The following is a 17,444-nucleotide window of genomic DNA, read 5'->3' as shown; positions in this document are numbered from 1 at the left end:
GTTGAGTGACATCATAAAAACTGATTTCTATCTGAAATTATGTCATTTTAAGGCCAATATTATCTCTTTTATTTTGACTGTTCTCTGTTTATTGAGTCCTCATTCTCCAGTGAAAACCAAATATGTCTCCAAATGTTGAAATTTTCACATAAACTGATGAAACTGGATTAAAAACAAACATCAAAAACCCATTGGAGTATCTGGAATCTGGATTATCTCTTCTTTGAATTAAATGAGGTAATCTCTACATGCATGCACGTAACAGCAGCACAATGGCAAAGTGTGTATGTACTATATGGCGAGTGATCATACGTCCAGAACGTAATCTAATGTGAGTTGGATCCATTATTTGCTACTGAGCTTAGTAACACTAGTATTAATAATCAAAACAACACTTTGCATCAGTTGTATTCATACTTTAGGTATTGAACCACCCAAAGGAAGGGACTTCTCATGTTTTGGTGTCAGCAATGTAACAGTTTGCAGTTTTAGATGAATTGAGATTGTCACAGTCTGTTCTGCTCTGCTCCTGCTGCTGGTAACTTTCCATTCATCAGACCTCTGCTCTACTCCTGCTAATCAGCCATACCCACCTCATCAGTTAACTTTGTTCACCTGGGCTTCATCAGTAATCACCTGGACTCTCAGCTGCACCCCATCTGTAATCAAGCCTGTATATATACTCCTGTTGTACACTCACTCTTGGCGAGATCGTCATTTTGCATTTGCTTCATGCCAGACCTTCCAGCGCTAATTCACAGACTGTTTTCCTGGTTTTGACCCTGCTTGTTTTTGACCTCCTCTCCCTGTGTCTTCCCCCGGTGAATGCACCAGCCTTCTGTCCCTGACCTCGAGTATCGCCTGTTCCTGTTTGCCTGTGGCTGTGTGGTGTCCTCTGGCTTCGATCCTGTCAGGAGAGCACAGAACTTCCAGCTTGGTCAACCTCATGTCCATGAGTGCTACTGGCATAGTCTTACCTGCTGCCAACTCTGTCTTTGATGACCCTGAACTCTGCTTGGTGCCCTACACATTCTGTCTGTACCTTGTGGACTAAAATAAAGATCATTTAAAACTGCTCACTGATGTTCTGTGCTGCAACTGGGTCCTACCACCTTCACCCGTTAGAGATTTTTTTGGAATATGGGCCCTTTAGCCTGTGCGGCAATTTAAGTTTTTTTGCATGTCATACTTTGCGAGATGCCTATCATAAAATCTTGGTCACAATCTCTGTTAGACTGTATGATATTTTTCTGAGGTATATCAGATTATGGACTGACTACAAATGGAATCGTAGCATTACAATGTAAATAGAAAAAAAAAGTATATGAAAGCAAAGCCACATGAATCAGCTCAGTATTTTTATTTCACTTCCATCCTTTTGGTTTTTGTGTGCCATGGATGTATAAAGGAGAACAAGTGGGTTCCCCCCCCCCCCCCCCCCAAACTTACGTTGGCCGGTGTACTCCGTGCCACTTCATGCTATGTTCTGATAGACATAGATCGTAGCAACATTCACAGTATGATAATATGGCTTTAAATTTCAAACACTGCCAGAGTTTTGCCTCAGGTTGCCTTTGATCACCAAAGCTCCAAATCTATCTTTGCTGGACGTGTCTCCCGGTGAGATCTAGGAAAACCGTTTTGGATTGACGACAGGCTTGAAAGATTTTTTACCATGTTTCTCTCAGGATTGTCAAACGTTCATCTCAGTCTGCCCAAAACCTGCACAGTGTGAAGTGGCCTTAAGTGAGTAAGAACCTGCTCACTTCTTTGCCTCCAGAGACACTTTCATCAAGAAGACAATCAAGAGAGCCCACAAAACCGTTTCTCTGTCAGGCAGATGAAGAAACAATTCTTGGATATACAGCCAAGCACTGTCTGTATTTTTTCCCCCCACTGTTTTTAGACTTCTTTCAGTCTTGTGGGTGGTTTGACTGGCCCACTGAAGTAACCAATTTTACATCTTGACTGACTGCAGCTGTAGAAGATCCCAAGCCAACAACAGTTATGTGAAAGTTCAATGCTCTGTTTTGTCATTTACCAGCATACCTGGAGAGCATTTTTTTGTTATTTGGTAACCCAGCGACATCCTGATTGTTGTGGCAGTGCAAAGACAACCAAAAGTAGCACTTTTTTTTTGACATTTTGGTGTTTTTCAGTTTGGCAGCACAGCATGTTCAGCTCAACAGTGGGAGGAGAGGAATAAAGGAAAAGATAGATAGTAGTTTCATTCAAATGAGACAGTTGTTTTTATATTTAGGTGAAAACTGGATCACAAGAATGCTGAGAATAGATATCTGACAGCGAGGTATGTTTTTTGGTATTGCTCAGTTGGTATTATGGTGATTTTGCCATTGAGTGCAAACAAAATGTGCAAAAATAATGCTAATAATATAATAAAACTGTTTCAATTAAACATCTGCAAACAAGTGTATGTGATTTTTTTGAAGCACACTCTGCAAGGAATTAAATATTAATGGATGATAGTTATCAGTGTCTGTCATCCACAGGTGCATTATACTGAAAATATGAAAGCCTTCCTCTTCCTCAGTTACTGTGATTAAATCCTTTCAGCCAACTGAAGCAGGAGGACAGATACATGTGATGAATGTGCAGCCTCCAATTTGAAAAGTAGTGCACTGAGCAGAGTCATTGCACGCAGTGATTAACTGTGCTTACATTGATTAAATCATGTGCAAACAGCGCTGGGACATGCACTGTGCATACACTGGACACATGCATGGTGAAAAACAATGAGACAATTAAAAGTTTACTCTGTTCTCTATGCCACTTTTTCTTTTTCTCACCCTTCTTTTTCTTTAGTTCTCTTTTTTTTCTCAAACAAAACACCAGATTACCAGCAAGCAATTCTCCTGTGAGTCATGCCCTCCTTTTTTGTCTAGCAAAAATGAAGCAGCACCTCCTTTTTTTTTTTTTTTTTTTTCTTGAAAACCATTTGATATGAAATGATGCAGCAGAATTACTAATGTAGTTTCATGTTGATCCAGTCATATTAATGGTTTAAAGAAACTAATATTGTTTCTATTTATTTCTATAATTATATACACATTTTATTGTGCCTACAGTAGATTACTGGTGCAATATCACAAAAAAACCCATATAAAACTGTAACTGGATTTTCTGTATCTCCACAAATATGAATTCATCTTTGTGTGCCACACCATCTGCCTTTGGCTGCAGATCTGTTGTGCCTTGTATACAAACACTGCACCAGTCAAACATTATTTTCCTCCTTTGAGTGAGCTTTTTAAAACTGCTTCTGCAATTGCTACAGCTATTCAAAAGATGTGACGACAGTAAGGTGATGGGCTAAGAGGGTAATGTTTATTACCGCAGCAGCACTCTGTCTTACACGGCCTGGTTTACTTCATACGGTACCACACTGTTTCATAATTTTCATTATCAAATCATGAGCCTCTTGCTCAATGTTTGGAGCCCTTTCCTATTAACAGACACTTAAGACTCTTTGCTTTTTTAGTGCATGCATATTCTGTGCAATTAACACCTGACAAATACATTCTGAGTCCCGAGAGCTTCACTGTAACATCTTCCTCATTAGACAGCTACCCTTTAGCTTTTACAAGTCATTATCCACTTTGAAACTTTGTCAATAATACCAGGGAAATAACTCAGATAAAGAAAATCATAAAATGCATCAAATAATGTCAAAGTGATAAAAGCAACAAAGTAAGAGAGAAACTATTTGGATGTCCTCCTTTATGAAATTTCTCACGAAACATTTCTTTATTGATAGATGCAATATATTTCAGGCTGACAGCACACCATTTCGCAGTTAATGGTTTGAATAGCAAAGCAATAGCATTATTCATAATAACTGCATAATGATAACAAATGGGCATTCATTAGAGGTTCTACAACCTACACTATATCCTGCAACAGTCTCTGCTTTAAATCTTGGGAAAACAAAATGATACAGTTGATGATAGTCTCTGAACTCTAAGCGTGTCTGGAATGTGAAAATCAAATAGATGACAATAGTCGTACACTGAATCTGAGGAAAAAAATAGGAATTTCATCTATTGTCTCTGGGCAGAAAGCTTTTATATATTTATTTATTTTTACAGTACTGTATCTTGCCTCAAGTTGGAAATACATAAACTGCAAGTCAAGAAAAATTCTTTCAACACCTGACACTTCTGTATTTGTCGCTCCTCTCAGAGAAGTTAGATGCACAGTGGCACCCTGCTCTAAATAGATATGGTATGCCCAGAACAGTCAGATGTCAAGTCACAAGATTGTCTTTGTGGTGCAACAAAAGATTTTTAAAGCATCTGACTGTCACATCATAATGCCTAAACTTAAAATCAGTCCCTCCAGATGTTTTTCAATCAAAAATGCTTGATTTTGATGCAATTTGCAGAGTTTTATGTGAATTTCCTGTTCTGTTGTTTTTTGTTTTTGCATTAATTATTGCAATCACAAGATCTTGATTTCTTGGAGGTACTGTTATAATGCATAAGACATCAGCATGTGTATTACAGTACCTGATTGTTTTCTTCTATTTAAGGTCATCCCCACTGTACATGTCTGGTGTTTTTGACAACTTACTTAACTAAAAAAGAACTAAAACTAAAAGAGCCAAACAAACAAAGCCCACACTTGCTCATTGTCAGGCAACGTGGAGCAGTCGGAACGAGCTTTTCAGAAAAGATGAGTTGCAGGTATAAAATATTTAGACATTACACTGTGTTACAATATAGTTTTACTCTGCTACACCTCTAACAGATTGTGAAATACAACAGGATTCATGCAGCTGACATAGACTGTTTATTAACCTGTGTTTTGGTTCTCTCTTTAAGAGCACTAATTGCTTTGCATGGCTGTCAATATAACCAATGTAAATTAAATCAGTGGTCCTCAAAGTGGGGTAAAGTAGGATAAATTATGTTCACTATGATTCCATCTATAAGTAACACAATGACATAATGTATGACTGTTATGGTTATGGGTTTTATATGCTTTCTGTAATGAAACATCTAAAAGCAAAAACCTTTTCAAATGGGGGCGTGTGATCTCATTTGTTTGAGTTTAGAAGTCCTGAAAGGTTTGAGAACTGCTGATTTGAATGACCAAAATAGCTTAAATACCCCAAAATGGAACTGCACTTATGGATGATTTGATGCCACAACAAAATCGACATGACAAAGTAATTAATTACAGGATTTCATCAGTATGTGAATAAGAGAAAATCACTGAGAAACTTGAGGTAACCATTAAAGCTTTTTTTTTTTAAATTAATGACATTTTAAAGCTAATATACATTTCTCTTTTGATGTTCCATTCATTAAAACAGAGTAAGGAAACAAGCAAATTAAGCTAAATAGCCCATAAACAATAAACGGTAAGATGGCAAAACCAAAATGAATGACTAATCAGTTAAGTAAACATTAAGTTTTACACCCAATGACTTTTTGAGTAGGCTAAATTATTTTCGTGTCCCTCTAACACACTTTGAGCAGACATTCAACACTTTGACTGTGCATTTTCCACACACAGCTTTCTTACACTTCAGGCGCTTGGCAACGTTGTTTTTGCAGGTCATTCTCCTCGGCTCTTTTTATCATTTAATTATGACTTGACGTCAGATCACACACTCCAATGAATGCCGTTGCCTAGCAACTCAGAATATTTAAACACAAACCCCATGAAAACAAATGCATTTCATATACGGGCAAATTTTACCCGGTGGCAGTTATAGGTATAAATGCTAGTGTCTTTAATCTTGTTTCATCATCACAATTTTTAACAGTAGGTGGTCCTTAACAACATTATTCTAGGAAAAATTAAAGACTGGGGGACATGAATATTTTATGAAAACATAGTAATGCACAATTAAAAAAACTGCCATGGGTAAATTTTACCTTGTGGCGATTCTAGCTTCTCTCATGCTTATGGCAACCAAAGTTAAAGCTATTCACAGAGGCTGAAATGGACTTTTCTTTATTTGTGATTTTATTTTCTTTGCATGCCTTTCTGTCTCCTTGAAGGCACAAGTCTGAATCTGGAAAAAAAAACACAACACAAAGCTCAGATATATCTCCCTAGCTGGGTTGGCTACCTCTGGACAGGCACGGTCTCTGTCCTCTGTCTCAACCCTCTGGTCAAACAGTGTTAGGGCATCTGTTGTTGAGTCTGTCTGCATTTAATTCACAGCTTACTGCTTTAATAGCCGCAGCCCCCCGCTCTCTGCTGAACCCTGAGGCCATTCTACCACCTGAGTCTGACTATAATAGCTTCTACTGAGATACAGCTGTTCAATTGCCTCCTACAGATGAAGCTGAATGGACAGCCAGAAAATGTCTTCGCCGAAGCAAGACGTTCATTTTCTCAACATGTGGCATGTCACCACACGTCTGCCTGTGTAAACAGCCTCAGCAGAAATATGGACACAGTTAGTGAAAGATACTCGCTAAATCCCTGATCAGGTGCAGACAATATTCTCTGTATCCCAGACCGGTGAATGCTAAAGCATGCCAAAGCAGCAAAGCCACACATCATCATGCAGAGCACCTTTACAGGGGTTTCAACTCAAGCACACAATAACATAATACAAGTACTCGTAGTATATATATGTATTTGTTTGTGTTGAACTCCTGAGAGAGAGAGTGAAAGAGAGAGAATGAAAGAACATTTGAAAAAGAAAAAGCAATGGAGAGAGGGAATTAGTGAGTTAGAGAGGGAGGGAGGGATAAAAGAATAGAAAAGGGGATAGAGAACAAACACATGCTGCTTTCTAGTCCTGTAGCATGTGGGTCAGGAGCTAGGTTAATACTTCACTCCATAAAAGTGGGTGTCAAACAAGAAGAGTCTACAGACACACTAGCATACATGTGAAGTGCAGCAGTGCTTTGAACTGAATGCAAATGTCAACTTGCTGACAGCTCACAATGACAGTGCTGACATGCAGACCATTAGGTAATGTTTATTATATTCAGCTCGCATGTACAGCTGCAGTCATTCATTTTGCAGGTATTGTGTTATAAACCAATGTATGTATCATAAAAAAATTAGACCTCATCACCAAAGTTATTCCATATCATTCTGAAGGGGGGGGGGGCATGATTTAACCTCACGCACCAGATGGTTTGTTGCACAGAAACAAGTTGTCCTTAGAAACTCTTTGGAAAAGGGCAGGCACTTTCAAAATAAAAAAACCCCCAAAAACTCAGCAGGTGACTGGATGAACCATCTGTCTATCACGGGATATCTCTTCTTGCTGTCATCAAACCTAAACCACGCCTGTAGCTGCCAGTAGTTCAAGGACGCTGATTGGTGTAAACTACTTGTGGTTTAGCCACAAGCGCATAACTTGCAGCCTGACAACATGAATTCTTGCATGATCTCTCAAATACAGCTGCCTCACAAGATAAGACATGAATCTAACTGTCTGAACTGAATTTCAAAGCAAACCATGCATTCACCACCAAAGTCAGTGGATTACCAAAGTCATTACTCACTGTCTGAGAACCACGAATATCCTCTAATTTTGTGCATTCATTAGATGTGTGGATAATGGGAAACTTTAACCTGATGGTGGCGCTAAACAAAAAAGCAAATACATAAGGTAGATGTTTAGATATTTTATGAGATAAAGGGATAGTTTGACGATGAGCTGCTAAACGTTATAAAGAAGCAGAAGTGATCATTGCTTTCAACCTGTAGCAATATTGCATGGGATTTTTGCATTTTGCTTTTCTAAAAGAGACAGATGAAGGCATTGTTTTACATTTTTGACACAATTTCACTAAAAAGCATTGAAGAGCTTTGAGTTATTCTTCTTTCATAAAGCCATTAAATGATGGCTAGTACTGCTACTATTTATTTTTTCCATTTTAGTTTCAGACCCACCGCAATGTACCCCTGAACAAAACAAATAAATATATAATGGAATGACATCTGAAAGCAAAACAGTCCACAGTAAATGGAATTATTTTACCCTCCTGCTCATTTAATGTTGGACTGAAAGCACTGATGTGAAATGTGTTTTTTTTTTTTTTGGGTCTAAAAGTTATGCCATGCTTGAAATGACTATTCCAGTGTGCACAAAAGAAAACAAAGAAGACGTGTTAAGCAGTGATAGTTTCAACATTAGGGGCTATTTAATGCTTTTAGAGGGAGCCTTTTGGAGTGTGTGTGGTCACATCCAAGTGTGGGCTGTAAAAAGATGGCCCAGTCTAGTGCTCTTAAAAATCAACTAATATTGGCATTAATTTGGGGACAATTTGTTCTTCACTTTCCTTTTCGTTTTGAAGCATCATCCAATAAAGTAGTTGTTACAGTTTCTCTAAAAGATATTTTTATGTCATGCCAGAGGGCCACTTCTACATGCAAATTTTGTAGTTTTTCTTCTTGTATACAGCAATGCTAAACTGCATTTCCAGATACTGCAGTTCCCTCCTGATTACAAGTCGATAAATGCACTGAGATGATCAGCAACAAGACAAAGTGTCTCTTAAATGAAAACTGAGCCCTGAGGAGAAGTTATGACAACTGCTGTAACCAACAGAGCAACTACTGTGCTGTGAGAGTATTTAACAAAAGCAACAAGTTAAAAATTTGCCTACTGTACATGAATCGTGGACTGAAAGCCTTTGTACTATTTGGTTGTACGCCAAAGATTAGACACAGGCAAGAGAAAGTCAGGGGATCATCAAAATCAGTAGGCGTCATCCTCTGGAGACCACGCATGTCCAGTAGTTATAGAGAGATTTTTGAACCTGGACCAAACTGGTGAACAGACAGAACAACATTCCCATCCCTAGAGACTTTAAGCTACTGTCTCTAGTAGTAGTAAGATTTCTATTGCCAATTTTTTACTTGAAAAGGAAACTTTTTAAATACATCTAAATTTTCAAGGCTGAGTCTGAGCCAAAATGTGTGAGTGAACAACCCATGATACAACCTAAACAACAAAGGTTATTCTATGGCTGTTTGTGGGCATGCACAATCAGTCTGAGGTCATCACACTGGCTGAAGTCCTGGCTTTAGTTTGGGGAGTTTGACCATGTTTAACACTGACATCTGACATTATAACAGTATAAAACAGGGGTGTCAAACTCATTTTCATTCAAAGGCCACATACAGCCCAATTTGATCTCATGTGGGGAGGATCATTAAAAAGATGGAAGGAAGGAAGGAATGAAAAGAAGACAGAAAGGAAAAATGGAAGAAAGGAAGGCAGGGAGGATGGAAGGAAGTAAGGAAGGAAGGAAGAAAGGACGGACAGAATGAAGGAAGGAAGGACACATGGAAGGACAGAAGGAAGGAGAGATAGAAGGAAGAAAGGGATGAAGGACAGATAGAAGGAAGGACATAATGAAGGAAGGAAAAAATAGGAAGGAAGGAGGGAAGAAAAGAGAGAAGGAAGGAAAAAAGGGAGGAAGGAAAGATGGAAGGAAAAAGAACACAGGAAGAAAAGTGGGCTGGACTCCTCCGCGAGCTGGTCCTGCCCCACGGGCCGTATGTTTGACACCCCTGGTATAAAACTAACACAAACCCCTATAAAGCATAATATATCCCCCATAAGGAAATAATTGTGTATAATTTGAATGTGTTATGGTGATATATTTAAGTCTAAGCATCTAAAACTACTTGGTTATAGTTGTGAAAAGACTGACGACAACATAGTTAATGCATGAGAAATTTACCATTTGAATTACTAGCAGGAGCATTGAGAAGTTTCTACCAGTCTCTCCATAAACAGCCTAACTCTATTTTACCCCTTCATTAAATTTAAACTTTGTAAGAGTTACCTGTCTATCTGTTCCACCATCACTTCGGCTTTGAGCACTGGTGCTATAGCAACAGTTGGAAGTGTAGATAGACAGGAAGAAACCCCCCCAGAATAGTATATACAAAACTTACTGAGAACTTCTGCAACAATTCAACTCTCAACTCAGCATTAAGGTAGATTTATTTGCGGTAATCAGCTCACTAACTTAGCTAAATGCTCCCTAAATGACAGTTATTTTAGTTTTTTTTAGTTCATTACAAATTCAAGGTCTTCTGCATATTTTTGAAATCTATTTATGAGCTGCTAAACAAACCGAGGTCAAGGTTACAATAAAGACTAATAAAATAACCTAATTCCTCATGCACTCTTTTTTTGTTAAGGCTTCCAGCAGTTTGTGCTTAAGATGACACATCCTGACACAGTCCAGGCCCGGGAAAGAGCTTTTTCTACTTTATGACATTTGACTGCTGGAGGATTTTTTAGGATGTTCTCATTTTTAGCTTTTTACTCTCTCTCCTTCAATCCCTTTCCTTATGGGCTTCTCTGTCCTCATGTCTGCCCCAGTGGAAACAGATATGAATGGTGATAAGGGGGGGGCCAGATGGGAGCAGAGCTATGAATCCAGACCAGAGGCAGTAAAAATGTAGAGGTCCATTGTTAACCCTGAGGGAGATATTGATTGGCCCTGTGTGTTAAGTGAAGCATCAACAGTGTCGCGCTAATAGCAGCCATGGCAGGCACATAAATATGTTACCTTCATCCTGCAAGTTAGAATCCAATTAGATAATTATTCTGATGCTCAGGGGCAGATAATTGTGGATGTGGATTTTGCAAAGGAGCACAACACAATACAAAACAGTACTTCAACAACTGAACTTCCACCAGAATTGTCCTGTTGATTTAAACCCAACTTTCCCCCCCTCTATATTTAACTGTTTACAACATTTACCTGAGAATGATTCCATATAATTACAATAAAAGTTAATTTTAGAGGGGAAAAAAGCATAATTTAGTTTTTCAATCATTGATATTCAAGTTTCTGTATAAAATAATTAAATTCACCAGATATTTAATACCCATTGTAAGATGATGCAATAAAAAGAGAAAAAAAAATCTTTGTGGTTTGAATGATTTGAATTGGATGTCAAAAACAATAACAAGTGTATTTCAGCACGTTGCATCAGTAAAAAACACCATTTGGAGTTCAAAGTCAAATCCCACAATTGAACAAGTTGGTGCCTTTTCATGGTTTAACAGTTGTCATTTTAGTTAAGATCAAATATGACATATAATACGCAATAAAGAAGTAATGCAAATATATTTGCAGGGGTAGGAGATAAGCATGATCATAAAAGCCCATTTGTAAAGTTTCATCAGTACTTCATATCCAAAAGTTGAATGCTACCCTCATAACTTAAAGTGACAGGAGAACGGATTAACAGGAAAAGAATTAAGTCTAAATTGCAGATTGTATTCATGTTTGTATATCCTGTTTGTCTTTGCATGAATAACCAGAATTAATTTTTTTGTCATACCTGTTCCCAAGTCAGTGTGCTCTTGGGACATGTGCTGGCTCTGGTGGACCCATTCACCGTTACACTTGAAGAAGATTTGGAGAGCGGGCCGAGCTTGACATCGGAGCTTGATGGGGTTGCTCTTGATGATGTAAGCATCAACAGGCTCCTCCAGGAAGTGTGGCAGGGTCCCGGACTGGCCATGTTGCAGGTTTTCACCGCGGGGGCCTGAAGAATAAAATAATATATTAAAATGAGACTCTGTATAATGGAACAAACAGAAATACGGAACAGAAAAGGCAAATGATTCATCTGTCGTAACAAAACAGCTAATTTAAACCACCTCAGATTTATTCCCTGTCACATCGCTTCCACCTAACCCAGCAGTTAAAATTTTTGTCGACTATTACTGTACTGTACCTCTTTCTCCATCTGCCGCTATACCTCACTCTCTCCCTCCCCACAGCAACCAGGCCTAGCTAACAGCCATTATTTCTTACAGTGAGATCCCCTCTCATATAAATCGTTTCGGAGCGCAACATAAGAAATAACACAACATCACCCCATCCCCATCATCCATTCTCTGCTGCCACAGCATTACAATACAATAATTTACACAAAGTCCACTGTAGAACCAATCCTCTGGAGCATCCCAGTATATACAGGGATATGCACACAAGGCTACAGGGTATATTTTGAGGAAATATAGGCCACATTTTATTTTGCAAAACCTTCAAAACACTTTCAAAAAAATCCCATCCTTGTTTAGTGTTGTTGTTTGCTAACTTGATTTATTTGGGAAGCACTGGGTTAGAGTGTACTGTGCTGTTGCCACGATATATGCTTTCTACTCTGCATGCTAAGAAAAAGCACATTTTTGTTGAAGAGGGCATAGAAATACTGATTTTATGGCAGTTTCTACAGGAATACAATTGGGAGAACTAGCTGAACTGTATAAGACAGGAGCTGGAACACATTGCAGTTGTTAACGCAATGCAACCTCACAATAGAAATTGGTATAAGTGCTCTTTGACAGATGCTGTGTAATAGGTGGGTGTGATCAAAAATGTCAAAACCACAAAGCTGCCACACACGAGCAGAATCCAACAGCAAAACACAAGTAGAAATGATTTGAATTTAAACATCTTATTGAAACTGAACAAGAAACAGGCATCATAATATTCATCACACAGATTTACAGTGCGTCGCTCCCATAGAGACTTCTTTGATCTCTCAGATGTCGGTGTTGACTAAAGACAGTTAATTTAGTTGAGGAATTCATTGCAACACACTGGCAACACATTAACAAGCATTATTTCCTTCTTCTCCTGCCCGTCTGAGGTGTGTACCAGACGGTGCACGTTTTGCTACTTCTGAGGCCCCGCAAGTATAATTACACTCTGACTAATCCTCTAGTTTGCTGGAACCTCTTTCATGCAAGTGTGAAGGTTTTAGTGAGGCAAACCATCCCGTACCTGCCCCTCCCGATCCCAACTCCCAACTGCACCGTGCATGTTTCCCCCACTGTGATGGGCGTACCTGTGAAAACCCCATCAGGATTAGAGAATCCACTCTCTCTTCCTCTCTCCTGCTCTCTAGCTAATCTAATCCTCCTACCTTTCCTGCCAGATGTCTCCTGATTGAGGGGAATAGATAAAAGACCCAATGTGATTCCCTGGTTGTGAAAATCACAAGGACTTGCTCGGTGTTCCTCTTTTCCCTACGTGCGACACATTCACATTCTCTCCCACATTCCTGGAACTGAGGCTGAACTAAGAGACATGCTTTAATTTCAAAATGACTAGCCCCAGGCAAGCTTTTCTTGTACAGAGTGCTCCAATTTGTTTTGTGCACGGAGCATTGACATGGTGTGTTTGTGTTTGGATAGATGCAAAAACATAGACGTGAGTCCGCATCCAGACGATGATAAATGGGAACATGAATGCACAAACACACAACTGTCAAACAAAGCCACAGCCCTCTAAGTAATGACTCATTTGTTAATAGATCAGGTATTATACTAATGCTTAGCATTGCCGCTGCAGCTAATGCCTCAAATGTCAACAACAACAACAGTGGGGTTTAGCGAGCGTTACAGGCTTTATTTCAGAGTCAGTTTTCTCCTCACTTTCAGTATGTTCATTTAATATTCAGCAGGTGGCACAGTATTGCGGCAGACAGATTAGGAGAGACACAGAAATGGAAACTCTGGTGCGATTTAACCTCAGGCTAGCAGTGGGACATGTGACTCCAGGGGGAAACACAAGCACTTAACTGTCTCTGGGAACAGCATAACATCTTCTTTGCTCTCGAAATTGCTGAATATAGATCACAAAGTGCAACACTAAGCTAGGACCATAGGACGCCCCCTCTGGCATTGCACCTTGTAGTAAGTGCACAACATGGCAATGAGATAATTCATGTTATCATGTGAGATGTGTGTGCAGAATGTGATGGTATTGATGGTGCTGTGGGGTTTCTGTCTGCCGTTCACGCTCCTCTGTGGCATCTGTTCACACGACTCATTTACATTTTGAGGATGTTTCCTCTGTTTCGAGTCATTGAGGAAACCGCTGTGCCCGATGCTTCACAGTGATCTACAACCAAGTCTTCAGCCTGGTAATCAGGGCCGGCCAGTGGCATAAGCCGCAAAGGCGATCTCCAAGAGGGGCCAGTTGTTTTTTTGTTTTTTCTCTTATCAACAGGTGTGCCTGTATACAGCTTTTTGAAATAAATCCACATTCTCCCTTCTTAACGTTTTTCCTGTCTTTCTCCCCATTAACCAGGCGGTGTTTCATCTGGTATGATTTTCCAAAGCCTCGCTGTTCAGTCAGTTTTCACACGACAGCCACCAAACTTCATGTGCTACCTCAGGCAATGCCGCCAAACACTCATCGAATGGCACCTTGACTCCACTTGAGTTTTTGTCACAGTCTAAATTGAAAGAAAGTTTTTCTCTGTGTTTTGAAATAACTGACTTGACCTTTTTGTGCTTTATAGTCATGTTGAGTATATGTATGCAAAACTGAAGCATAGCCTGGATGGGTCAATATCACTAGATTTGGAAATGGTTACAAGAGACTCCATGTGTGTCATTGCAAGGCTAATAGCCATGAGCTTATTTGAAATTGCCCATGTTAGTATTAGAGCTAAGAGTGGGTGGGTGGGTGGGTGGTGGTGGTGGTGGTGGTGGTGGTGGTGGTGGTGGTGGTGGAGTGGGTGTGGATGAGAGGCCCAGTTTGGAAAATTTCCTGTCCATAATTTCTAATGGCTGGCATGGATTGGGAGGACTTTGCCTGGGCTGGAGGTACCACTGTGGTAATTGATTTTAGTGTGAATTTATATCTTATTTTGGACTGGATGTTCCACTGTTTTGGGGGCTCTGATTTAAATCTTTTGGGGCTTCAATGCAAAATCTTGCCTAGGGCACCAACATAGCCAGGGCAATCCCTGCTGGCAATAACACATAAGGGGCACAGATATATCTATCCCAGTCTGAGAGGAAAACAAGATATCACTGCCAAAGGGCTGAGTGATGGCTCTATCAGACATCTTCTCCTTTTCTCTCGCCCTCTTTCTCTATCTCTCTCTCTCTCTCTCTCTTAGCCACACTGTCTCGTACCCAAATAAACTTTAGTCAAGGTTGTGGACATGATCTGCTTTGCAACCTGTAAGAGAACTCACAAACATTTTAATTTCCTTAAGCAAATGCTCCATTGCTTCACATGTAAAATTAAAAGCAATGGGTACGTGTGGTCTCTTACGTCTACTCAATGTATTCATAGCTGTTAATGAAAATCCAAAAGAAATGAGGGGGAAAGAGCCCCTAGCTGACTGGACTAATGTGGCAAAGCCTTAGGGTGGTAGCATAGGCTGTTTCACACAGAGAAAGATGACTGCTGCTCCAGCACATTTGTAGTGATATGGAGAGACGGGAAGGCATCAGCCTGACTGATGTTTGCCAAATTCTCCTCCAAATTTAGCACTCTGCAATCTCATATTCTTACAGACAAACTGCTGTCCTGCTTCCATCTCAAACCCCATCTGATGCTATGGATAAGACAAGTCGTTGTCAGTGGTAGCTGGTAGCTTGTAGCTGTAACTGTCACTACACTAACACTGAGCCCCAATAGACATGTGTCCTCTTCCTGCTGCTTTTTGTTCTGCACACCAACTCCCATGTCATCAAATTTGCAGATGACATGGACCGTCTTTCCCGCCTTGGAGCTCAGTCTCCAAGACCTCAGCTCTGTGATGACTGAGTTCATCCAGTGATGCAAAAACCCAATGCCTGGATCATGATATCATAAAAACATGGAAATGCTGGTGGGTTGCACAAGACAACAAGCTAAGTGTCACGTACAACCACAGTGTGCAACAAAACATTATCTAAACCTTTCACTGGGAGCACAATAAACTTGTAACAAGACTTCAGATCATTGTAACACCTGCAAACAGACCAACAGTTAATTTCAAGACTCTAGCTCCCATACAGCAAAACGGATGCTGTTGCCTTCTGAACCTCAACCTCCTAATGCACTTTACAGGACGTAATTGTGATACCAAATAAACACACTAACCCCTTATATGCATGGGATGCTTAACACAAGTTCAACCTATGTTTGACTGTTGGAACAAGACAATTAGTACTGGGTTAATGTGGGTCACCAATGTTTGCGTAAACCCTCGTTGACAACTGTAGCTTCATATCATTCACCTAACAGGGTTGCCGTGTTATAAATGGATTCTTTAGTGGTCTTACACTTGAGATTTAATACTGTTTTAGGAACTAACCCTAACCCTCTTTTTGAGAAGTGCATGTTTTCTGAACTGAATGTATGGCATAGGGCTAGGAATCACTGCTTGTATCTCTGTAGGACTATACTACTGTAGCAGCTACAGGTTTACTACTGTACATATTGTACTTGTTGCAATAATAAGCCGTGTCCTCCCTTAAGAGTCAGACCTGCACAAAACCCTGAGTGCGGGCAGATGTGGTTCAACAAGCTTGATCATTTGTGCTGATGCTTCCAGAGGAAACACGTTTTCTTCAGTGTGAAAGAGTTGTAATGGATATAAATGACCTTGTGCTTGCACTTTCAGTAATGACAACACCGCCACTCTCAACACTTTTGCTGGTTTCGTCATTCTTGCTCCTTTTGCGACAGCAATTTTAGTTGCTCTTTATGAGTAATGCTCATTCAACCGAAATGAATTCTAATTTTTTTACAGGCACAATGGCACATGATCTCTGTTTTCAATCCTCCAGCAGGTGTGGAGCACCATAAAACAAGTCTCCAGATTATACTTTAAGTGAATTATCTGTCTGGCCACACAACAAGAGCAAAACTGAGAATGGTGTCTCTGTGATTGTGTAAAACAAAGAGTACTAGAGAGAGAGAGAGAGAGAGAGCAGGAGAGAATATATGGCTTTAATAAAATGCAACGTTGCTTTAATGTGTTGTCCAATAGTCAGTGGCTTGAAGCCTAAAACATTTTATAGTGCATCTCATTTTGAAAATGATTTCTCGGCATCTTCGTATCCTAAAAATGCTGCAATCATAACATGATAACATATAACTTCCATTGCCAGATGCATTTTATGTCGTCTAGGAGACCAAACAACTGGGAAAAAAACTGGACAGAGGCAAAGTAAAGTTTTCAAACTGCTTTAACTCACTACAGGCATTCAGTATTAATAAGCAGGAAGCGGCTTAGCTTAGCCAGGAATAAACAAACAAATCTACTAATTAATTTTTAGTTTGTTAATTAAGAGTCAGTGGCATTATATTTAGTTAATTACTTCATCACACTGACATTTCAGTAACAGGTTTGAGGAATAAGTTAGTTGGTGAATGAGGGTCCATTTTGTGGATTGTATTTGCTGCTAAGTACTGTTGGCGTTGTGTAAACACTGACTTTCAGGCTAATGTCTGTGTAAATACATGAATAAATACAGGTTGGCAATGGTCAGCACTGCATTAATTATATATGCCCAGTGTTAGGTGTCATCATAGGCAGTGTTGACGCAAATCTATGCAGCAGATGGATGGTCGGGATTGAGGATCAGAGTTGAAGCGAGCAGAGGAGATGGGGGTGGAGGGAGATTGGTGAAGCAGATGATAGGTGGGTGTTGAAGATAGTGAGAAGCACTG

The 17,444-nt window shown here is 39.7% G+C and overlaps 1 protein-coding gene across 1 annotated transcript in view; it reads right to left on the bottom strand.

Moving 5' to 3' along the window:
* The window catches only part of LOC128380042 (netrin receptor UNC5D-like), a 173,901-nt gene that overhangs the window by 52,574 nt on the left and 103,883 nt on the right, over positions 1-17,444 (bottom strand). Inside the window, exon 2 of the mRNA XM_053339712.1 lies at positions 11,311-11,517. Coding sequence (XP_053195687.1) covers positions 11,311-11,517 — 207 coding nt within the window. The remainder of the gene's footprint in view (positions 1-11,310; positions 11,518-17,444) is intronic.

The sequence above is a fragment of the Scomber japonicus genome, chromosome 19, assembly GCF_027409825.1.
Source record: "Scomber japonicus isolate fScoJap1 chromosome 19, fScoJap1.pri, whole genome shotgun sequence".
Classification (NCBI taxonomy): Eukaryota; Metazoa; Chordata; class Actinopteri; order Scombriformes; family Scombridae; genus Scomber; species Scomber japonicus.
The sequence above is the reverse complement of the archived record's forward strand: the minus strand, read 5'-3'. Positions and strand labels throughout refer to the sequence as shown.